Raw genomic sequence first — 24,722 nt, 5'->3', positions numbered from 1 at the left:
CATCTCAACAATCAAATCTCAAAATACCTGACATTCCCCTTTTATCAGCTAATCGGGGGTTTATCTCCAGGTACTGTAGTGTAGCTACGTAGGGTCGACATGCTCCAACTTTCTGGAAGGTGTGACACAATAACTGGACCCGGCTGAGTGCTGCAGGTCATGTGGGTGATCTATAATCTCCATGTCAACACTTCAGCTCCGACTCTTCTTATGCTCTGGGGTCACTCCACGGCACGGGTTTAAACTTCAGGAGCGTACGGAAATGTTGACATGCTCCGGCCAACGCAGCCAAAAGGATTAAAGCTTCTACACTGGCTGGCAGGAGGTTTTTTCTTTTTTGTATGAATGGAAATGTTGCTGTAGTTCATACTTGGCACACGGAGATGTAGCTTCCAAACAGAAGGAAACCTGCAGCTCTTGATGAAACGCAGAATTCTATATATAATGTAACTTTGTTGGTTTTTTGATTCATTGAAAAATAATGACCCTTTTATTTACTGGAGGGAGATAAAACAGTTTTTGCTGAAACAAATAACCTCAGGGTGGGTGTTTCTGTTTGGAACAATTGAGCGACAACATGGCATGTATCTTTTTCTTCATTTTCAGTAAAAACCCTCATAGTGTGGGCAGTCAGGCACAATGTCAACCATCTCCCAGTTTACAGTATTCGACATTTTGCATTGTCCACTACTAGTATTAGAAAGTAGAAGGCAGCAAGTCAGTAAAGTGTAACTATAGCCTAACCTGCTAATGTTAGTGCTTATTCCCATTGAGTCTTATCTTTAGCAATTTGGGCACCCATGTCAAGCTACTGCACTCTTTTTTTTCATCAAAGCATAGCTAGCTTTAGTCATCTCTCTTCTATGTTCCCATGGATTGCATATAAAAGATGGACTTTTGTGGACACTTCTTTCATGCATCGAATTTGGAAGTTGGTTGTCGCAGTCTTGGTCTTTTGGTTTTGACCATTATTGTCTCAAATTGACCATAATTCACTAAATGAGCAGCATGCTGTCCTCAAATCGTCTTTGAACTAGCAATTGAGAACATAAATTCATTAGAAAAGTGCTTACTGAGAAAATAAATCAAGTGAGAAGTAGGGTCGTTTTCTCATAGACTTCTATTTTTTGCAGCCAGATAAGTCGCCCCCTGCTGGCTGTTAACAAGAATGCAGGTTTCAGGCACTCCAGTCGACTACAGTTCATGGTTCATGCAGACCTGTAGATCTTCTCGCAGTTTTGTAACCTCAGCACTCCTTACAATATCTTGTGATCCAAATTACAGCATTAACTGATGTAAAGAGCCATGTTAGACAACCGTGAGCTAAATGCAAACAGCATGGCAGGTATGAGGCTTAGCTAAAGTTCACATGGCAACTTTTGTTAAGCGTAGCTGAAGCTGAGGCTAAAACGTTGGATTGCTAGATAAGTGTAGATTAATGCTCTGCTGGTGGCACTACAAGAAAATGAAGGTGTCCTGATTGTCATCTGGTTGCTGTGAATACCGTAAAACGGGGCTATAAGGGACAGCGGGGTAATAAGGAACATTTTTCCGGAAAATGTTTTAAATGTAATTCTGCGGTTTTTACCTAGATTTCTTTAAGAATTCATGGATAATTGATAAAAAACAACACAAAACCGCATCCTGCTCAACATAAAAACCGCAGAATTACATTTAAAACATTTTCTGGAAAAATGTCCCTTATTACCCCGCTGTCCCTTATAGCCCCGTTTTCCGGTATGTTCTTTACCAAAAATTACCAGACCTGAAAAAAAAAGTCTTCATTCTGTAGTAACCCGACACGGTTCCACATAGTATAAAAAAGATCCCTTTTAAATAATTATGTCTGGAATTTAATTAGACTGCCCCCCCCCCCCCCACCAGCCCATCTAATGGCTGCCCAAAAACAAAGCGTTTACAGTGGAGGATAGCTCCCAGGTATGCACCCAGAGGCCTGAGCATTACCTCTCAGCGTCCTGCCAGGTTGGATGTGAGCACAGCGTGGGCAGCAGAAGGAGAAGGTGGGGGTTTGGCAGCCATCTCTGCGGGCACTTTCCCGCTGTTTTATGAAACCATCCACAAAAACAAAGGGTTTCTTGGAATAGGGGGGCCTGGCATCTCCGGGTCTGAGCGCCTCTGGGAGTTTTACATGCCCTCACTAAATCCATGGCTGGCTCCTCCAGTACCGTTAATGGAGGACTGTGGAAACGAGTGGTGATTTATGATGAGCTCACCCAGCTCCTAGAGGATGTCAGAGAGCTTGAGGTCATGTCTTGAAGTGGGCCAAATTGTTTCTGAATGATTTCTCTGCAGCAGCATGACTAAGGAAGTAGAAGTCTCCTGCAACGCTGAGCTCTCATTTTGTCAGCTGGATTCGACTCATTTCCCATCCCAGAGAAGTGGAAGGAAACGAGCATTTCATTCCACCGAGCGCTGGAAGGATTCGTTAAATGATGCTCATGCTGGTAGCACGCAGAGACACGCTGGAGACTCTCTCCTTCATGCTGTTTGCTCTGGACGCTGCGATCTGTCAACTTTGTTTTCTAAGCAGGGAATTTATGCCCGTCTCCACACCGCTGGGTTATTGGGTGTGTTTTCGCTGTGCACCTCCAGCACCCTGAGCGTTATGGGATGTGAGGGTCTTTCACAGCAGCACTGTACGGGTCCCCCAGACACCTCCGGACCGATTCAGCCGCTCACAGCAGGCCTGTTCATGTAACGAGCAGCAGCTGAGGCTAACACGGCCACTTCTAGGTCAGCACCGCTTAGACGCTGCTGCTGCATCACCTGGGAGTCAACAAACACCCTCAAAGCCCGATATTTAGAAAAACAGTTTCTAAAACACTTGTTTGTTCATAAGTACTTTTTTTTGGCTAAATTTACCCGTTTAAGTTCTTTCCAATATATTCATACCTGCAAACCTGTCACCTTTCTGGGGCTTATTTGGAGCTACTTCACCGTTAGTTTACAAAGCTTTTACTTGTGTTTTCCACCTCTATCCATCTATTAGCTACAGCCCTATCCGTGTGGAATTAATTTTACCTCTGGGCCAACGGTGATTTGCAATAATCACGGAGAATGTCTGTGATCTTAATCCCCTGCGAATGCACCATGTCTGTCATTTTTAAAGTAATTTCCTCCCATATTTCACCAAACACCGACATGCTGTGATAATACTAGAACTGATACTGCATTTAAGTGATTGGGAGAGATTTTAGTTCTTTTTTAAAAAATTTTGCATCTTTTTCTACCTCTTTCCTGGTTGAATTGTGGAGGCTGTAGCATTTCATGGACTATTTGCATGGGATTAAGGGCCTGTTGTGAACAGGCGTAGTCCTGCATTTGCACCTAAAATGCAAATATTTCTTAGCAAAGTGTTCCATAGATGTAAAAATCAAATCAACAGGCTTCTTCAAATTTGATATATCAACAATTTGCTCTCTTTTTTTTATAGAGATGTCACATAAATTGGTATTTTATGTCATGTAACCAGGTCTATATATTTTCTTTTCTGCAAAATACATCTTTAAATCATTAAATAAATAACTTCAGTGTTTGTTTCTTGGGGGGAAATTCATTATTTTTTGTGTTAGATGCATGCATTTTGCACCCATGCCGTGGCTTTTTCTGTAAGAATGTGAGTAAACCTGCAAGGAACGTTAAAAATGTCTGAAAAAGACACACAGCCCCATCAAATCCTGATGAAGTTCACAATGTTCAGCGTCTGAAAAGGGGTTTCAGTTCATGATGGTAAGATGACGGAACAAATACATGGCAGAGCTTGTGAGAAATGTGTAAAAACCTGAAATAATGACTCGCTTTAACTCCTGTTTAGGGCTTTCATGTGGGTGAAGATCAGCAAAGATCAAAGTGAGTGTGATGATTACACCAGATTTATAGACCTATGGCCCAGGTATTCCAGGTGATGGGAGGATAAAGAGAATTCATTTAACTTAAAAGTTCTCTGTTCACTCTTTTATTTGACCGTCTTGGCTAACCGTCCCGCAGCCCTCATTCTCAGATTGGTTGTCCATTCAAACTCCACTTCATGCATCACTAAACCTCTGTGTACTTGTATTTCAGGAGGAGGATGTGAAACGTATCTCTCCAGCTCTGTTTTTGTCATTCACGTGCCTCCTCTCCAGGGCCGGCACATAAATCAAATGCCCCGAGTGTAAATCCAGAAAAGAAAAACAAGAGGAGCTCCACTGCAAACAGGTCAGTGGAGTTGAAAGATGGGCACTGATGGGATTCAGTGAGTGTGTGAGGCTGATGATCAGTGAAATAGATGAATCAGAAATAGAATCAGCACCTTTTTTCCCCCCGTTTGTTCAGGAGTTTTACTGTGGATCGGGAAAAACAAGCTAATTGTTAAAAATACTGATTTTAATTTACTCAGTTTTACCTTCAAAACTGGGAAAATGTGTGAAAACATATAAACCATTTAAAAATCTTTAATACATATGTTTTCTTTCACACAAAGGCAAATATCCATACAATATCTATTTTAGATGCTTTAAATTTGTCATTTAAATCATTTTTTTCTGATTTAAAAATTGTGAAAAAATAGTGTAATTTTCTGACCAAATGTTATAAAGAAAATTAAATTATTATCTTTACATGTTTTATTTATTTATTTATTGTTATGAGGGCATTTCATACAGTTTAGGGCTGTTTTTTAGTTTACTTAAAACAGGGAAAATAAGTATGGTAACAGTTAATTTGTCAATTTTTTTATTCATATATACTTTTTTTTACAGTGTAGAGTACTTGAAAACATTATATATTAATTAATAGTTTAACTAAATCCCAGTTGCAACACTGAACATACAGCAGAACAGTGGCACACAGCATTTACTCCATCTCTCCACACCGTCTCCAGAGCGTTCCGAGCTGCCAGTGAACGCACCACGATGAAGTGCAGCGCTGGGAGCTGCAGGGATCGGAGGACCTGCCTCCTCCTCCTCCAGAGGAACTCGGTGTTTGGATCAGTCGTCTGTGCGCTCTGAGCATGGAAGCCCCGCGGCGCGTCAGGATGGACATCTGCGCTCCGCTGCGCGCACCGGCAGCTCCACTGTGCGTCTCCGCCGCGGAAACTTTGCGCATCTTTTGACACAAACTTCCACAGGCGGAGGGAGGAATGGGCCTGGATGCGGTGACCAAACCTCCCCGTGGGTTTCTGTGAAGTTGTGAACATTTGCAGCTGGAGGAGATGCGTTTGATTTCCACGTGGACGCACCATCTGTGATTTTTTTTTTCACTCTCGCCCACAAACCGCGAAGCTGTCAGAGGACTGTGTGGTCGGAGAGGAAAAAGACTGAACACGATGCGAACCCGATTTCCAAGTGTTGCCGTTCCCCCCGAACACGTGCAACACGCCGCCGGACGCACGGAGCAGCACTAACCGGGTCCAGTAATCCTCCTGAACCATGTTTATCTTCTGGGTCCCGCTGAGTGTGTTCCTCGGCTTCATCATTTCTCAGACGTGGAGCGTTCAGATGTCGTGGGAAAACTGGAACGCCGAGCTGCGCAACCGGGGCAACGAGTTCGACAAGCGAAGCTCTCAGCCGCACATCGTCTTCATCCTGGTGGACGATCAGGGCTTCCGGGACGTGGGCTATCACGGCTCCGAGATCAAAACCCCCACTCTGGACCGGCTGGCAGCGCAGGGAGTGAAACTGGAGAATTACTACGTGCAGCCGCTGTGCAGCCCGTCCAGGAGCCAGCTCATGACCGGCAGGTGAAGTGACTCCACTCTCTGAGGAGTTTAGAGGATTTACTAGATGATAAAGGGGTCCAGACCGTCTGCCATGCATCTGTCAGGGGAGCTTTGACATGAAAAGAGGACGGACTTTTATTCTTAAGTCTCCTGTCAAGATAATAATAATAATAATAATAAACTTTATTTATATAGCATCTTTCTAAAGCATAAAAGTCACAAGGTGCTTTACAAAAGCATAAAACAACAAGGCATAAAAACACAAAATCGAGATATAAAAAGAGATAAACATACAAAAAAATCACACAAAGATCAGGACAGTACAAACTCCAAATGTGTCATTTACTGTCTGGGTGGACAGATTTTATGGTTGCATCTTGTTTTTATACTCCAATCCAAAATGAAATCAGTACAATGTAGGCATATGTAGGTTAATAAAAATTTTTAAAAAAATACTGCAAAAATACAATTAGAAAAAAGGTTGCCGAGGTCTTAAAGCGTTAATTTGAAACATCTAAAAGCAACACAAAACATTCATATTAAGTCTATATATCTACCTTATTTTCCTCCAAACATGTTGCCTTTTAAGATGCTATTAGTGCTTGTTGCAGCACATGCAGCAGAGTAAACTGAGCATGTTATGGTGAGGAGTCATGGGTGTAATTTAAAAATAGTGTCATCACACAGTTTGTCCAGCAGCTCCGACTCTATTATTTACAATACTGTCAGCGCTGAATGCAGCACATGCAGCAGAGTGCATTGAGCAGATGATGGTGCGGAGTCAAGTGGTGTCATTTAGAAATTATGTGATCATATAGTTTGTCCAGCAGCTTCCATCTCATTGTTTACAATCTATTAGCAGCACATGCAGCACAGTTCGGCTGATCTGATGATGGTGCGGAGTCAAGTGGTGTTTTTACAGTAACTAGTTTGTATAATGCATAACTAGACTCTCAATATTAACTTCCTCTTTCAGTGTAGCTGTAGAATACATATGTATATATATCACAAATACTGGTCTTAATGTCAGTATTATAAAATCTAATATCAATCAGGATCCACTAAGTCACTCTGAAATAAACTGTGATAAATAATCCTTTTCTGTGAGGCTTAGATAGACAAGTTAGAGTCACTCCAATGATCCACTCATCCAGAATACTGTTCAGCAGAGGAAATAAGCACTACTCTCTGTACTTGTCTTTTCCAGCTTGTATGAACTCGGGGGATTTTCCTTTTCCCCTGACACCGTGCTTTGATGGTCTGATTAGTTACTACAAAGTGAGCTCACATTGTCATCAGTCAGAATGTCACCTGCTGAGATTAGATGAAATGGAGCCGTCAGAAGTGTGGAGTTGGAGCAGACATCAAAGCCTTTAATAATGCTTCAAATCTCATTAGCAGAGCAGCTGAAATGACTACCAGCACTCTTATTACAGGGGTTAGATTGAGCGATTGAGACCGTAATGACTTGTTAAAAACTGGGGTTTGTACAGAGAAGTTGAGGCTTTTTGAATGAAAGTCAATGGAAGTTTTTTTTTTTGGACGCAGCTTCTAGTGGCCATTGGAGGGATTGCACTTTAATCTATTTCTGAACATTCATGTAAACTTCTTTGCTAACCTACAAACTAAAGGGCATCATTGCAAATCTCAACTCCTGCATGTTGACTGGGTAATCCACGGCATTCATCTTGGGGGCTTCTTAATGGACCAGAGGTTAGATTGTGTTCTCAGATATCAGTAAGTCCATCTCAAAGTTAAACTAAAAAAGCTGGAAAATCTTGATAAAAATGGCCAAAATTACCCCCGAAAGACAGAAAATCACCCCAAAAAGAGGCAAAATTGAGAAAAACACCCAAAATCACCACAGAAAGTACCAAAATTACCACAAAACTGGCGACAAAAACTCAAGTTCGGCGCAAAAAACTTGCAAAATCACCCTAAAAAGAGACAAAATTACCCTGAAACTTTCAAATATGCCAGCAAAAACATGGAAAATCACCACAAAGAGTCCATGCCGTTGATGGTCTAAACGTGTATCATGAACCTAAATACCTCATGTTCTACATAGACAAGACCAAAACCTTATTCTCATTTTAGAAACAGTAGTAAAATTGTAGCTCAAGGTCCAACTAAGAACATTTTCTGGGGATTTTTACGACAAGTCAAGGTCTCCTTTGAAGTAGAGTTTACCGTACTACCCCTGAATAGAGGTTTATAACCGTTACTGCTGCCTCGCTGTCCAACATCATACTCTCTCCTGGAATCAAACCTGAGCACAAAGTCCTGACAGTTTTACTTTCAGCATGACTTACTGTTGCACTGGGTGTCAGTATTTCTGTATGCTGTGAATAAACATCAATAAATCCATCTAGAAATCATAAAAAAAGTGGATCTAATTACCTACGCACATTTTAAAGTGTTCTTCAGTGTCATAGTAACCCGTTGATGGTTAAACTAAAGACAGGAGCTTCTACTAGATACATTTATTGGTGCCAGTTTTGCAGAATTTTGTGACAATAATGCACAAAAACAAGGCCAAGGTCGTAACCCCAACGAACAAACCAAGAAATTAGTTTAAAGACTTGTGGGTCATAGTTGTGTTAAATCTCCCTTTTGTGAGGTGCAGAGCGTTAGATTGCGGCTTCCCCTGCTCCAGAAAATGCTAACAAGGCCTTGAGTCAACATTTTTTTGCCAAACTAATTTTTAAGTGTTCCCAAATGAGGGAGCAGCAGCGTTGCCTTAGCAACCACTAAGTGTTTCAGTGGGCAGCAGGAAGCTGTAAAGAGATATTAGAGGGCGAGGCTGGTGAACGTACAGGGTATCACGGGGGGTCAGCTGTGGTCTGGCTTTGTAGTTTGCTTATAGAATGTTTCACATCAGCAGTTTTCCTCTGTGCACATGCAGCTCTGCAGGGCAGCTCCGCCATCTGTTCCACTCCTCAGCAACAACAAAAAGTAAAGGAGGCGTCTTGCTGGGCATCGGTGTTTTTTGGCAGGCGTACGACACATTAATGAGAGAGCACCTCCTGTAAGCTTCTCCCGTCTCTGAGTGGAGCCTCAGCGACCATCCATGTGGAAATGTAGGTGTAGATTCACTCAGGCTTCCCGGCTCGTCTTCCTCAGAGAAGCATGTGTGTGGTTGGGTTTGAGTGAAAGAACGCTGTCCGTCTGTACGCTAGCGTTGAAACGTCAGCTGTCTGTGTCAGCTGGACGCTCACTAAAGTTATTTCAAGTCTCTTTTTGGCCGACTCGCAGAGACGTGTCAAGACATCAGACTGCGTGAAGGACGGAGTCCAAAACATAAGCGCTCCATAACAGTCTGATTAGGTTTTTGCAGACTGGTTACTATGGCGACCACCTGTGTCTGACCCCAACTGCATGCTCACTGCACAGAATCAGACTTCATTTCTTTTCATGCGCTTGCTGTTTTTCCCCGCTCTCACCCAAACGGATAGGTCCGTAACTCACTAAATATTCCCACAGGACTGCGGAGTCAAAGTAAATATTACCAAAGCCAGTTGTTCCTGGGTACTGCCGTCATTATTTTTAAAGACGGATATTTATGTTTTGCAAGACTGGAACCTGGATTCAAACAAACCCCATCTCCTGGAAAGACAGATTAGAGTCTTGCCCCTCACTCTTCTGCCTCAGTGGTAACTGAACACCTGCACAGTGGAGAGAAAAGTGCAGTTTCCACATGAGGAAACATGGGAAGACTTGGGGAAAACCAGTGTCTTCTGAGCCAGTATGTCTGACATAGTGTTTACAGCATCCTTTATCAGAGTTTACAGTTTGCCTTCTGTAAACCGACAGCTACTGAAAACCTTTTTATCACTGATTAAGGCTATTCCTGTCGGTCCCTAAAACTGTAAACGCCCTGTTCTTGATCACACGAAGAGCGCCACCTCTTCATCAAATCGTGATGAAGGATCCCTATAAACATGCTCACTAACACCAGTGAGGGGCTGTGAGCTGCTCAAAGAATCCATACATTCACCTTTCACACCTGTTTTTCTCATTTGGGGTCCTGGAGTTAAATCTATGCATTTTGGAGGCTGTCTCAGATCTCAGAATGCAAAATGAAAAGTGGGTCAGCAGACAGGAAAATGGTTTACTGGGTCTGGTATGCGTTGATATGAAGGAATAGATGGTTTTAGAACCAGACTCAATCAGTTTAAAGATGTCGCTACTTAAAAAGAAGAGCTCAATTTGGCAAAAACAAGACAATCTTTACATGTCTAATGCAGTAGAGTGGGATTTGCGTACCTAGAACCCTTTGGCTCTGTGTCAGTTCACATTAGTCTTTGAATTACGAGCAGGTCAACTGAAAAGGTATGCTCCCTCCTTCTTTTTTTTTTTCAGGGATTCGAATAGTTTTGAGAAAAATAAAGAGCCAATACTATCCAACACATAACACATTTCTTTTCAGGTAAAACAAAGGTGATCTATTTAACAGGTATTGACTAAATCGGTGAAAAATCTATGATCCAAACCATACAACCCTTCAAGGTAGCAGACTAGTTAGGTAGAGGTTAGTGTCTGGTAATTGGTCCTTGAGCTAACAAACAACATTCAATCAGGGATTTGACGGGTTTAGGACTCGTACTAGATTTGGGTTTGATTTCATGCTGTCAAACCTCATCCCAGAACCCTAGTAGACCTGTTTTAAGGTACAATGCAGTCAAACACCTGATTTAAACTCCACATTTCTTCGGCTTAGGTGGCGTTTATTTAAAGGTGCTCTGTTACCACCTCATGTAATGTCGGTAGACCTGTGATTTTGCAGGTACAAAGAGGAACAAAAGACTTGAGTCCATCCCCCGCCTTGAAGCAGTATCCCAGAATTCATTTTGGACCGAAGTTTCTTGTAGGTTTACGCTTTCACTAGTGTTTTTACTTGGTATTTAGGTGCGTTTTTAGTTGTTGCTTGATTACATTTCAACAGCAAAACTGCTTGGTTAGATTTAGAAAAGGATCATAGTTTTGGTTAGGACAAGTTAAACGCCTCCATTTTCCGTCTTTCCAAGGTGACAACCCCACCAGAGATTTTACATGCATTTATTCACATGACCACAAGAGGTCATCTATGCTATCAGGCTTATTTTCTGTTTATCAGTGATCAGAATAGATGATACTGCAACTACTGTCTGAACTGGGCAGATCAAGTCATCCTTACTGTTGCACAAACCCGCATTCTATAGTCATTTAAAGGCTGTTTCAACCTGTAGTTGCATCTAGTATAACGTAGACATCAAATCTCGTGCTTGTCCATGACTCAGCAGGTGTTTTAGGTGAATACTGTAGTATCAAGATAGTAACAGCAGATGCTTTTGGCCCTGGAAGTTGTAAGTTAGAGCCAGTAGAGATCAGATATCCCCCAGCACCATGTCATTGATTCATGCTTTGTCCCTACTTGGATCACTACCATTAACGACTCACCACTGCTGACAGGAAGCACTCAACAAGCCTTGCAGTTTTGGAAAAGTTCCGACCCAGTTGTTCCCTCATGATTTGGCTCTTGTCAGAGTCTTTACACCTGTTCATTTTCCACACAGCCAACATGTTAACTCTGGGAACCAACTGTTCACATTCCATTTAATATGTCCCAGACCTCAACATCTGCCTTTCTTATGAGATAGTCAAAGTTATGCATTTCATCTGTTAGTGGTCATAATGTTTTGGCTCCCATGTAGAACGCAAAACAGAAACTAGTTTTGGAACTGCTTAGGTGCACATTTTTATTATTCACTAACAGGAAAAACTTATATGTTCTTGATGAACTAATAAGGTTACCAAAACCAAGAGAGCAGAGCTGAAAGGACCTGGCAGATGTAAAGAGGCTGTTGTGTACAGCTGCTGTAGCAAAGCATTTTAACCACCCAGCAACAGAAGCTTGAGAAAAGATTTCCAAGCTGTCCGCCCCCGGGATCCTCGTGCCATCAGAAAAATTTCAACCTGTCTGTTCTACTTTAAGCTGCACTGATGAGATTAGAGGCTTAAACTCGCTGCTTTCCTTCAAGTTCAGAGTTGTGCTCTTCGACCCCGTCACCCTCCCGCTGATCTCTCCCCGTGAAGAGGGGCGGATTGCTGAAGGCAGGGGCAGAGGTTGCACCCTCAAATATGTTTGAGGAATGTAAAAACCAATATTTCTGGAACCTTTCACCTTGTTTGTAATTGAATGAACACGCTCCTGAAGATTGAATGCTCCAGAGTCAACTTACCTGTCCAGGCAAATCCAGCATATGGTTTTCCTGACATGTAGCATACATGACCTTTTAGCTTTTCCATCAGTAGCTGAGCCTTTTTGCCCTCTCACTTGACTTCTGGTCAGCTAAGATGAAGGGCTGGCCCGAATAGTGGTTTCTGGCCTCCGGATATTCGGGCCCTATTAAAGACGAATATCCGAATATTTGTTCCGCCTCGTAACGTCCGACGGGGGGCGGGGCTTGTGGCGGAGACTACCCGAATATTCAGATCCGTTCGTCTGGTCTCCCGGGTCCAAATTTTGCCTTCGTTTTGTCTTCAGTTAAACTGAAGAATTCCCAAACAGCGGAGGTCTTCAGCATCTTGTCTTGTGTTTATGCAACGAAGTGAAGCGTGACGTCAGAGTCTGCAGCAACTCGGCCATTCATGTGGTGGTAAGAAACACGAATGGAGGAGCAGAGATGAGCCGAAGTGGGCCGAAGGCAAAGGGAAGACGAGCTCCGAATATTTTCGTCTGGGGGTAGGAGAGGGTGATCATATAGACATATGTGTATATGTTTATGTGATCACAGGACGAGATGAGCCGATGTGGGCGAAGGCAGAGGGAAGACAGTAACGCCGCATATTCTTTCTGCCCGGTAACATCCGACCAGGGGGGCGAATATTCGGATACCAAAATTAATATCCGGATACCGCCGTAGCGAACGCATATTCGGGATATTCGAGTCCAGCCCTACTAAGATGTACTGCCAACAAATTATAGCTGGTTTAACATTTCTGGTTACATGTCAGAAAGGGGTACGTATGCCATACAAATGGTCCTAATCTTGTCTTGATGGTCCCCTCTGCCCAGTGTTTCTTTTGACTGCAGGTTTTTAAGCTAAACTGACCCTTCTCAAAACCTAATTTAAAAGAAAATTAAATTTCATTATCAGGCTCTAACATCACTGGGTGAGCTGCCGTCCATCAACAAACAAAAGAAGAAGAATGCCCTGCAGAGTCCGGGGGCAATAAGAAGCAGATCGCCGAGCCAGGAGAGCAGCTGGATTCCTGTCGTCCTCAAACACTGCACTCTTACATTATAGACTTCTGGATTTGAATTTGGTCTAAACCACAAGGGGATCTGGGTTCATTTATTTGCCCGGTGCAGCTCTTTTTTTTTGCTCTGCCCTCCAGCCACCGCAGCTATCCACGCTCGAGCTCATCTTAGCCTCTCAGTCACCCTTTACTTGTTTTTTCAGTGACCTGTCGCTCTTTCGCTTCCATAGTTCAACACACACTCAGGGCTTTAGTTTGAAAAGCACAGTGATGATCTGAACAAGTGTATGTTTGAGCTGATGGGTAAGCGAGCTCTCTGAGGGAGTTAGGGTTCTGATTTCTGTGAGAGGAAGTCTTGAGCCTGAAAAATAGAAAACAAAGGCACATAGGAGTAAAACTGCAAAGATAGCAACGGAGGTAAATGAAGAGGCTGCTGAAAGGAAGAGCTAAGTAAGACGAACTACTCCGGGGCTGACTTTGATTAAATGCAGATCGCCGGGTTGAGGCCGTTTATTTGAACCATATGTGAGGAAGACGTGGACTGCAGGTCTGCTCAGGGAACGTCCACAACCTCAGTGGCTGCAGCAGCGGCCAGTGCACTTGTCTTGAGGAATTTGAGCGATTGCTGGCGCTCGGTGATTCGAGTTTAATGGCGTGTGTGATTTGTTGGCCTTGTGGCTCGGTGGCTGTGTAAATAAACAGGAGAGAGAGTGCGATTATTGCAGCGCCTAAGACAGCATTTTGCTCCAGGAATGCAGCAGTGCGCTGTGTGTGATAAGATACGGAAGTGAGCCACTGTCTGTGTTTTCCTGTGTGGACGTGGCTCGAGTTCCATGCACGAGATGCCTGGCCTCCAGAGCTTTGGCCCTCTGTGCTGTAGCTACCCATTCATGCTCTGGTTGGTTTTAAAGGGACCTATAAATTGGTCACATTGGGCGTGTGGAGGGACGGCAAGGGAAGGAGGTAGGATCTCCAGAGGGCAGTAGTTTCTGCAGCCATTATTTTAAGGCCTCATAAATACTAAAGACCGAGAAGTGTCCTTCAGGTGCACCACAACCTGCAAAGTCTAGTCCTAGTTCCCCCGCGAACCCCCTTGTCTGTCAAAGAGAAACAACGCAGGGGTACTTTGAAAGTCTTTGCGCTCCACCTCGTAGCGTTTTCCATCAAGACCTCAAGCTGGTTTGACTGATTTGTGGACGGATCACAAGCTGCACTTAGCATGACATTCCCATTACACGGCTGTAACCTTTTGGTATGCGAACACCACCAAACCTGCAGGAGCTTCGTGAGCAGGGTTTGGGGTGCTTAAGGGGGTAGAACCTTAACACGTATACATGTCTTAATAATTTCGCACCTTTTCACTTTTTGGCTTGTATCATAATTTTCTTTTTTAAGATTCAAAAGGCCTGTTTCTCTCACTGTCGTTGCTCTTTTGGCATTGAGGCAAAACTCCTTGAATAAAAACAAATGAAGTGAAGGGTAAAAGCGGAAAAATGATCCTTCTGCAAGTGGAATGAAAACAAAAGTAGATTGAAGATAATGGAGCGCGTTACATCCAAAATGTTCTTTTACAGACATTTATGGGCAAATAACAAAGTTAAATTTAACACGTACTTAGCTTGTGGAAACTCTGGTAAGATTGCGGAGAACAGGATTTTACAAGTCCTCAGTCTTTTACTGAGTTAATTACAAATTACTTGTGTTTTTTTGTCCTCAGGAAAATAGCGGATGGAGTAAACAAGCTTCTTTATGTTGTTGTTTTTTTCTAAAGAAACATGTTCCCATGCCAGGCTTGATTAATTTCTTGTTGTTGATGTTGTTTTCTTACCACCGAACACATGTAGCCTCAACTTCTTCCCTTCACCTCCCATCTATTACTTAGTTTGCTGCATTCGCATCGCAGTGCTGCATGACAGACCAACAATGCCCCTTCTATCCCCCACGTTTTGTACTTGGACGTCAGAGCTCCCCCTGCCCAGACCACCAAGTGACAAGAAATTCTTCCCATCGCTGTATGAAACCAAGAGTCTTCTGGCTCCCATCAGGGCTGGTGTGGTCTCATTTTGAATTCACTGACCTGACCTCAAAGACTTGCAGTGAATAGAGGTATCAGATTTGGAATTGTTCTGTATTATTATCCTGTGAAGTTAAACATTTTAAAGGTCCTGGGAACCGGCGTCGAATCTGTGGGACTCCGTTTTTGCCAAGCTGTAAACATTACAATTTCCCAAGTTGATTTCCAAAAGTTTTGAAGGCATCAAACCCAGATGGCATTTTGTTTGAGCGACGCACAATGCAGGGCAGACGGCGTAATTTTCCCCAGAGAACAAACAGCTCTGCCCTCACATTCGCACACAGCGTCTCTGCCAACTGCAGCTGGAATCGAAACGCTCTTGGTGATGAGGAGGGTCAGGGGTCAGGGTTTCCCAGAGGACGCCGGTCGCCAGAGGTGGTGAAAGCTGAGCTGTCAGACGAACGCCACACGCACAAAATCCTTAACATCTGTGGAGTCAGTAGATTGACTTTTGGCTGTAAAAACTTGCTGAGGCGGATGCAGCAACAGCTTACGTTTATTAAATAACGCTATGGCTGTGTGCAGTATCTGTAATCTCATTAATTCATCACACATGTGCGCAGCCATCGGTCGTGACAACGCCGTCTTCGTCATCAAACGCCTGAATAACCGCACTCATATGGAGCACAGTTTGCAGAGTGCTTCATTTTAAAATGCAGAAATGAAAACGGGGGATAAAACAGTTTAAAGATGTCAAAGAGCAGTTGAATCAGAGTAATTACAATAAAAACAGAAACAAAATGAAAAGGAAATCTTCAAAAGTACCTTTCAAAAGCATTTTACAAACATGTCTGTTGACTTTGAGACTAAATGAGTAAAGCCAAGCAAGTACTTGAACCTGGAACAATACTTCAGTAACAGAAATACAACACACACCCATTATATTCATGCTCATAGAAAGACACAGATTAAGATGTACACTAATGTCTGGAGACACTTTCCCTACTTCCCTTTGATCTTGTCACCCTTTTGTCCTTGCTAGACCCCTGACATCACCACTTTTTACCCTTTGTCGTTATTACCCTGCTCCCAGATCCTAGCATGATTTATAAACCCATTTCCCGCCTTTTGAGCAAAATTACATCTACATCCCCTCTGCAAATGTAACCATATGTGTAAATTGTTGCACTCTGCCACGGTTCTGGGTCGGTATCTTTATAGACTCGCTCTGTGTCGATAAGCCCGCCGTATGCTGAAACACCAGTGAAAAACCACCATTACAGAAAACTGGAATTAGGACTACGAGTGAATGTCTTCAACAGTGCTGACGCTAACTTCGTGGGTGTTTCTGTGTATTCTTGCTGTCAGAAATCACATCTGATGGAACACATACGCTTCCATTTGAATCAGTGCAGCTGCCTACAAAGACCATGTAATTGCTTGTGTTCTACTCACGCTATACGCAACCCAAAGTTTACTTTGATACATCACGTCTGTTTCTTTTTGTTTTATGTGTGGAATTACAGTGTTGACGTGTTGGACTCTGCCAAATGAGGGAAACTTAAAGGCCTTTGCTGCAGCTTGATTGGAGTTGACATAGGTATTGTTTTATTGAAGATCTTCTTACATCATGATAAAGTAAGGTAAACTGCTCGGCCTTCAGATAAAGCGGATGGCCTAGCTGGTTGTACTGCAGTCTGGGGATGTGTTCTTCATGTATTGTTTTTGTTGAGAGCGGGATTTGAATTGTAAATCACAGGGTTTATTGCTGTGTTTGGAACATCGCGCCCACCGCACAGTGGTGTAAACCTTGAAGAACTTTTGTCTTGTCCGTGGGGAACAGAGGCCTCGGCACCTTCTGGTTCTCGTCCAACCGAGTCCTCCTCACTTGAAACCTAAACCAGACACTTATCTTCACTCCCTCTCCCTGGTGACAGCTTGACTGCACACCACTAACCTCAGGAGGGAGCAGGGGAGGGTCAAAGGAGGGAAGAAGCTGAAGAGGCATCTGGCCCTGTCTTGCTTTCACTCAAAGCAGACGTAGGGAGTCAGACAAAGATGAAGTCAGAGCTTATTATGCCGGTTTTCTAAGAGCTGCTTCCAAAGTCCCAGCTGAGCTGCTTCTCTGCGGGCCAAAAACTATCTCAGTTTGGCCTTTTTACTGCAGGAATAATCCCCAGGCAGCAGGAACCTCAGTGTGTTTCCACTGCAGGTACCAGTGCATAAATTAAGTTCAGAATATGTTATCTAACCAGTTAAAAAGTCTCCGCTTGAACCTTTTGCGGGTGGGACTGGCAGTGCAGAACATTTGTGACTGGCTGAGTACTTGCACCATTTCTATCATCTGTTATTGTATAAAACAGCTTCAACTGTGGCGTTGTTTCCCAATGTGCCAAATGTCAACACGTCTGAGTTTCAGAAGAAAGCATGCGATGAATTATAGTACAGTCGTACGCAACAATGACAGCCATAACTTTCCATGTCATACTAATTTTTCCTCAACTTTAAGACTCTTTACTGTTTAGACCGCATTGAAAACATACAAATCAATGGTCTAAAGGAACCTTTAAGCCTGTTGAAAGAAACAATCCTGGGGCTAAAAGGTTCAGTTACTCAGGAGGGAAATCCTAATAAAGTCAGACCACTAATCCCACTGCTCTCTGCTTTAAATTGAATGGATTAGAAGACACGTAATCAAATTCTGAAAAAGTCTGAGTAGATTTGAGATCTTCATAAATCCAAAATTTGGATGCAAGTTTGGTCAGACTTGGTCCAAACAGACCTGAGAATCATAAGACCTCATCTAAAAACTGTTGGACTTTAATAGAGCACCAACACTGGCAGCAACATGTTGAAACACAGAAGTCCATTCAAAAAGAGTCAAAACAGACATTTTAGCTGGATTAAGCAGTTTACACTCACCAAATAAGACTAATACATAAATTGAATAATTATGACACACCACATGATGTAAGCTGATGGTGACTCAGATTGGATCCACTTAGCATTAAAGGTATTTACAAGGATCTAAGGTAATACTACAGAATCATGCCTGGACCTCAATAGACTAAATGTAATTGTTGAATGTTGTGGGAAATACAATAATTTGCTTCCATGACTCATCATTTTAGCTTAATCTACAACCTGGAATTGAGAAGAAACGGCTAACCTGTCTGAACAAAATCTGCCTAGCAACAGTTGTAAAACTCACTGAATAACACATTAAGTCACATTTGTTTAACTGACTACAGCACATAACCACAAATTATCATTTTTACCCATCCAGTTCTAGCTAACAAACCTCATATCCTCTCATCTAACTCTTGGACAGAAAGCATGTTTTCCAAAATAAGGTTTCCTGATCAGGTCACGGTTACGATGCAGTAAGTGGATGCATATCAAACTTAGTGCTTATGCTTGAGGAAATGCACCTAAAAAGTGCCCAAAAACCTGCATTCAGCGCCAGGCTTCAGTACCTGACACGTTTAAATACACAAGAATATGCTGTAGACGGTACACAAGATATTTACAAGTGTTTTCTACCCAACCCTATTCAAATTGTTAGTTTTGTTCAAGGCAATAAGTAATCAGAAAACTGCTTTTATTTGAGTTATAGTCTAGCAGGCTTATCCACTTCATACACACGTGGACAAAATTGTTGGTACCCCTCAGTTAAAGAAGGAAAAACCCACAATTCTCACTGAAATCACTTGAAACTCACAAAAGTAACAATAAATAAAAAATTATTGAAAATTAAATAATCAAAATCAGCCATCACTTTTGAATTGTTGATTAACATAATTATTTAAAAAAACAAACTAATGAAATAGGGCTGGACAAAAATGATGGTACCCATAACTTAATATTTTGTTGCACAACCTTTTGAGGCAATCACTGCAATTAAACGATTTCTGTATTTGTCAATGAGCATTCTGCAGCTGTCAACAGGTATTTTGGCCCACTCCTCATGAGCAAACGGCTCCAGTTGTCTCAGGTTTGATGGGTGTCTTCTCCAAATGGCATGTTTCAGCTCCTTCCACATATGTTCAATGGGATTCAGATCTGGGCTCATAGAAGGCCACTTTAGAATAGTCCAACGCTTTTCTCTCAGCCATTCTTGGGTGTTTTTGGCTGTGTGTTTTGGATCGTTGTCCTGTTGGAAGACCCATGACCTGCGACTGAGACCAAGCTTTCTGACACTAGGCAGCACATTTCTCTCCAGAATGCCTTGATAGTCTTCAGATTTCATCGTACCTTGCACACTTTCAAGACACCCTGTGCCAGATGCAGCAAAGCAGCCCCAAAACATTACTGAGCCTCCTCCATGTTTCACCGTAGGGACAGTGTTCTTTTCTTCGTATGCTTGGTTTTTGAGTCTATGAACATAGAGTTGATGTGCCTTACCAAAAAGCTCCAGTTTGGTCTCATCTGTCCAAAGGACATTCTCCCAGAAGCTTTGTGGCTTGTCAACATGCATTTTTGCAAATTCCAGTCTGGGTTTTTTATGAGTTTTTTCAGCAGTGGTGTCCTCCTTGGTCGTCTCCCATGAAGTCCACTTTGGCTCAAACAACGACGAATGGTGCGATCTGACACTGATGTACCTTGGCCTTGGAGTTCACCTTTAATTTCTTTGGAGGTTGCTCTGGGCTCTTTGGATACAATTCCAACGATCCGTCTCTTCAATTTGTCATCAATTTTCCTCTTGCGGCCACGTCCAGGGAGGTTGGCTACTGTCCCGTGGGTCTTGAACTTCTGAATAATATGAGCCACTGTTGTCACAGGAACTTCAAGCTGTTTAGAGATGGTCTTATAGCCTTTACCTTTAAGATGTTTGTCTATAATTTTTTTTCGGATGTCCTGGGACAATTCTCTCCTTCGCTTTCTGTTGTCCATGTTCAGTGTGGTACACACCTTTTCACCAAACAGCAGGGTGACTACTTGTCTCCCTTTAAATAGGCAGACTGACTGATTATGAGTTTGGAAACACTTGTGATGTCAATTAAATGACACACCTGAGTTAATCATGTCACTCTGGTCAAATAGTTTTCAATCTTTTATAGAGGTACCATCATTTTTGTCCAGGCCTGTTTCATTAGTTTGTTTTTTTAAATAATGATGTTAATCAACAATTCAAAAGTAATGGCTGTTTTTGATTATTTAATTTTCAATAAATTTTTATTTACTGTTACTTTTGTGAGTTTCAAGTGATTTCAGTGAGAATTGTGGGTTTTTCCTTCTTTAACTGAGGGGTACCAACAATTTTGTCCACGTGTGTATTTGATATTTTATAGTACTACAATAGGAGGAGTTGTTTTGGCTTGTTTTTGTCCGGCTTATCAAGGAGACTTTTACGTCACTTTGGAAATTTCTTTCAAAGCTCATCAGTGATGATGTTCTCCATTATTGAGTAAGCGATGATGTGGTGGCGTGGGACTGGGAGAGTCTTGAGAAACAACTGAGCGAAGAGTGTTTGTTCTGAGTCGGAACCCATAAACGATTATATTAAACGCCTGCAGATATCATGCAACATGGCCATATTTGTGCCAGGCAGCAATAAAAGTCAAATAAATCCCCAGATTTTAAAGAACAAAAGACTTAAATCCTCCCTTTGCTGCAAAAAGAATCACAAGTTTACATTTGCTCTTCATGCCTACTTTAGCGTCTATCCTTCACTTATCAATGTGTTAGTGTTGCTGCCAAGATGGCTGCCACGGCGTCATTAGCTACAGGTCACAGCTTTGTTTCCTGTCTGGTCTTGAGTGACAGGTCTTCTGTTTTTGCTCACACCGTTAACCGTCCGCCTCCTTTCGCTGCACTGCTCAACATCAGCTGAACATTACGCCGTGCTCGGAGGCCTATAAGCACTCTTCTGTCGACTCAGATGTGTTTGCTTTGGACCCACTCCACTGTAATTGTAGTGAATATGTATCAGTGTGTAATTTCCAGCACAAATACTCTCGCTGTGACTAGACGACCTTTTGCTTTTAAATAGGCCGTGAGAGGAGTCCTTTGTAGGAGGAAAAGTCTAGTGTTTGGTTTCATAAAATTATACTGGCAGCATTTTCAGTCTTTAGATTATTTTTAATAAAATGTCATGCAGTAGCATGTGAACATTATATAAATAAACTCATGCAGCAGGAACTATTATCCTCTCAGGGCCAGTTCATGAGCTATTTTTTCAGCATCTCACAGTGTGAGCAAGTGGTATAGAGGAAGGATTTCCTGCAATGTTTCAGTGTAATATAGATTTCCACCAAGAATGGTGAATTTAAACCAGTATATCTGTGAGAGATGTCTGTCAAATAAGCCCCCTGTTCTCCCTACTTCTGTGTTGAGTATTTTAAACCTTTCTGATGGAATGATATCTTTCTTTTTTTTCCACAGGTATCAGATCCATACAGGCCTTCAACATTCCATCATCCGAGCTACCCAGCCCAACTGCCTTCCTCTGGAAAACGTCACGCTGCCACAGAAGCTCAAGCAAGCCGGCTACTCCACGCACATGGTGGGGAAGTGGCACCTGGGCTTCTACAAACGTGGCTGCCTTCCCACCCAGCGTGGCTTCGACTCCTTCTTCGGCTCCCTGCTAGGAAGCGGGGATTACTACAGCCACTACAAATGTGAGGGGCCCGGTATCTGCGGCTACGATCTGTACGAAGGGGAAGAGGCAGCTTGGGAGCAGGACCGTGGGTTGTACTCTACTGTGATGTTTACTCGCAAGGCTATCAACATCTTGGCCAATCACAACCCTCGCAGACAGCCCTTGTTTCTCTACCTAGCCTACCAGGCGGTTCATTCCCCGCTGCAAGTTCCTGCCCGCTACCTCGAGCGCTACAAGGGCATCCCGAACCTGCACCGCCGTAAATACGCTGCCATGGTTTCCTGCCTTGATGAAGCCATCCACAACCTCACGTTAGCGCTAAAACGCTACGGTTATTATGACAACACGGTCATAGTGTACTCCTCAGATAATGGGGGGCAACCGTTAGCTGGTGGAAGCAACTGGCCTCTGAGAGGGAGTAAGGCCACCTACTGGGAGGGCGGTATCAGGGCGGTGGGCTTTGTTCACAGCCCTCTGTTGGTGAGAAAAGGAACAAAATGTCGATCTTTGGTCCACATTACTGACTGGTTCCCTACACTGGTGACTCTGGGTGAGGGAACTTTAGACGAAGACCTAAATCTAGACGGGTACGACGTCTGGGAGGCCATCAGCGAAGGCCGCCCTTCGCCTCGCCAGGACATTCTCCACAACATTGATCCAATTTACATCAAAGCTAAGAATGGTTCATGGAAGGCCGGTTATGGTTTGTGGAACACCGCCATCCAGGCTGCGCTCCGAGTCGGCCACTGGAAGCTCCTAACGGGTGTTCCTGGCTACAGTGACTGGGTGCCGCCGCAGACCTTCTCCAACCAGCGGCTCACCAATCGCTATCATAACGAACGTGTCCGTTGGGACAGGGGTAAGTCCGTCTGGCTGTTCAACATCACAGCCGACCCTTACGAGAGAGTGGACTTGTCTCAGCGCTACCCACACATAGTGAAGAAGATGCTGATGCGCCTCGCACATTACAACAGGACTGCAGTGCCGGTACGCTACCCGGCTAAAGACCTGCGATCCAACCCTCAGTACAACGGGGGCGTGTGGGGACCCTGGTACAAAGACGAGAGGGAGAAGCAGGAGGAAGACGAGCGATACAATCACTTGTTCACCAACCATCTCGGTAAAAGAAGGTGGAAGAAGAAATCAAAGAGCACGAAGCTGAAAAGGAAGGTAGAAGAGTAGCCTACCACGTTTGTGAAAGACTTCTGTTGCCTTTTCTCAGGGATCGACACTTCCTGCTTCAGGATTGTCTTTTCAGATGTTCTAACTCCAGGTATTTTTCAAATGACTGTATGAAAGAACAATACAGATGGACCTTTCAGGATGCCTCAAGAGAATAAGGAAAAGATCACTTGTTCAAACACTACTGCCATGCCCAGACACAACGAAGACCTCATGTTAATGTTAGGGGCATTTAAAGAATGTTTATTTTTCTAGATTCTGTTGCATGCTTGAACTGTTGTCACCTTTTGGATTGTTCTTGTAGATTCATGTTTCACTTAGAGTAGTAAGTAAATCTTCCTAGACGGTTGCCATAAGTTTTGGTGACAGAGAAGTAAAGTAAGACATAGTTCTATTTTGTTATTGATTGCAGCACGACAGTAACGTGGAAACAGATGTAGGATTTATGTGATGTGTGAGTTGATGTACGTTGGTTTTTATAAGCACAGGCTGTCTGAACTTTAGAATAATAGATTTTGTCCCCTCTTTTAGATGGTGTCTGGTCCGGCACCAGGCCAACCTGAATGTAAGACAAACTAACAAAATAAAAGCCCCAGACACAAAAACTCCTGGTCTCCTGCAATCTTTCGAGCTCTGTTTGGTTCACATTTTATTGCAGGCAGATTTTCTTTATTCTGATGACAGTAAGTACACTTGTAACTGGAAAATGTTTTAAAATCTCTTCTAAATTTAGAAGCTGACATGCGGCCATTAAGTACATTTATCCATGGAAAATACAGTAAAGTTGGATCTCACCGGTGATAAAGACGTAATTGCTTGCTTGCAGTCCCTAAAAGTTGCCTACTTCATCAGTTATGGTGTGCTGTACAAGACGCTGTGATCAAGGAAAATGGAGGGACCACAACTTCCAATCTCTAAAGCAATATTTTCGTATGAATCTGTTGCTTGGCATCGATGGAAACAATATGTTGACTGACTTGAGATGCTTATGAGTTTCGCTAGATTTGCTACTTTACAGGCCAATTAGCTGTTTTAATGGCACCAAATGGCTTCTAAATGTACTGTACTGCCTGTTTTGTGCCTAACACATGGCTCTGGTACAATCTGAGGGATCAAAATTGTTATGAACAAGAAGAGGGGGGCTTCCCCGTGGAAACAGTGCCAGGCTGCACTGCACATCCCTCCCATCCACTCTAACTTGGATCCCCCTGCATTTGTACTGCACTTACTGCCAAGTTTTGACCTCAGATTGCTCAGAAACTGACTCGGCTTTCTCACCGGCATTTGTATTAAGAGCTTACACCGATATGAAGGTGGTTCTCTTTATCCTTAACCTCCGCAAATCTGTAGCAGGTGAGGTCTGGTTGGGTTAATCGTTCTGTTTTCCCGTTGATTTGTTTCAGATTGCACCCATGGGAACTGCTTTTACCTGGTTAGGCTTGGTTTTATTGGTGAGCACAAAACACAGGAGATGCCCTCTTGTGTATTTGGAGCCACAGCTGAGAGTTATTGAAGATCAGATTCTTATTTTGTTGCGTCGTGCTAAATTTCCTCCTCCCCGTGGGCCATAGGAACACTTAAACCCCGGATTCTCTGGGAATTCACATTTGCTTTCAGTTATGGCATTAGCATCCCTCTTATGGGAAAAAAGCAATGGTATTTTTTTTCTCCCTGTAACTGAGCTCTAAGGCAATGCATCAAGCTCCCTCATCCTGCTGCCTCACATTAAGAATACCCATTAGCATTCATTGGGAATGATATGAGAAAATAAACCGGATAGATGGCAGCCAAAGAAAGCTTTGATCTCGCTGAAGTGTGGCTGGTGTGATTCTTTTTTCCCTACATTGGGTTGGTTTTCTCTCAGCTGTGGCACCGTGTGAAACGTATAGCTTAGCTTCTCGCATGATGAAGGTGCAAATTAACCGAATTACGTGCAGCCAGCTGGAACGGGCCGACCACCTGGC

At 43.1% G+C, this 24,722-nt stretch overlaps 1 protein-coding gene across 1 annotated transcript; it reads left to right on the top strand.

Moving 5' to 3' along the window:
* The first annotated feature begins 4,738 nt into the window (after positions 1 to 4,738).
* On the top strand, positions 4,739 to 23,363 carry arsj (arylsulfatase family, member J). Its single transcript, XM_022208241.2, has 2 exons — positions 4,739 to 5,740; positions 21,360 to 23,363. The coding sequence occupies exons 1-2, from the start codon at positions 5,430 to 5,432 to the stop codon at positions 22,756 to 22,758; spliced, it is 1,710 nt and encodes a 569-aa protein (XP_022063933.2). The 5' UTR covers positions 4,739 to 5,429; the 3' UTR covers positions 22,759 to 23,363.
* Positions 23,364 to 24,722: the final 1,359 nt, after the last annotated feature.

Source organism: Acanthochromis polyacanthus, chromosome 23, assembly GCF_021347895.1.
Source record: "Acanthochromis polyacanthus isolate Apoly-LR-REF ecotype Palm Island chromosome 23, KAUST_Apoly_ChrSc, whole genome shotgun sequence".
Taxonomy (NCBI): Eukaryota; Metazoa; Chordata; class Actinopteri; family Pomacentridae; genus Acanthochromis; species Acanthochromis polyacanthus.
The sequence above is the reverse complement of the archived record's forward strand: the minus strand, read 5'-3'. Positions and strand labels throughout refer to the sequence as shown.

Excerpts from the sequence above, each read along its gene's own strand:
- arsj (XM_022208241.2), top strand. The coding sequence starts at position 5,430 with ATGTTTATCTTCTGGGTCCCGCTGAGTGTGTTCCTCGGCTTCATCATT. Across the intron at positions 5,741-21,359 it reads AGCCAGCTCATGACCGGCAG|GTATCAGATCCATACAGGCC; the intron begins GTGAAGTGACTC and ends TTTTTTCCACAG.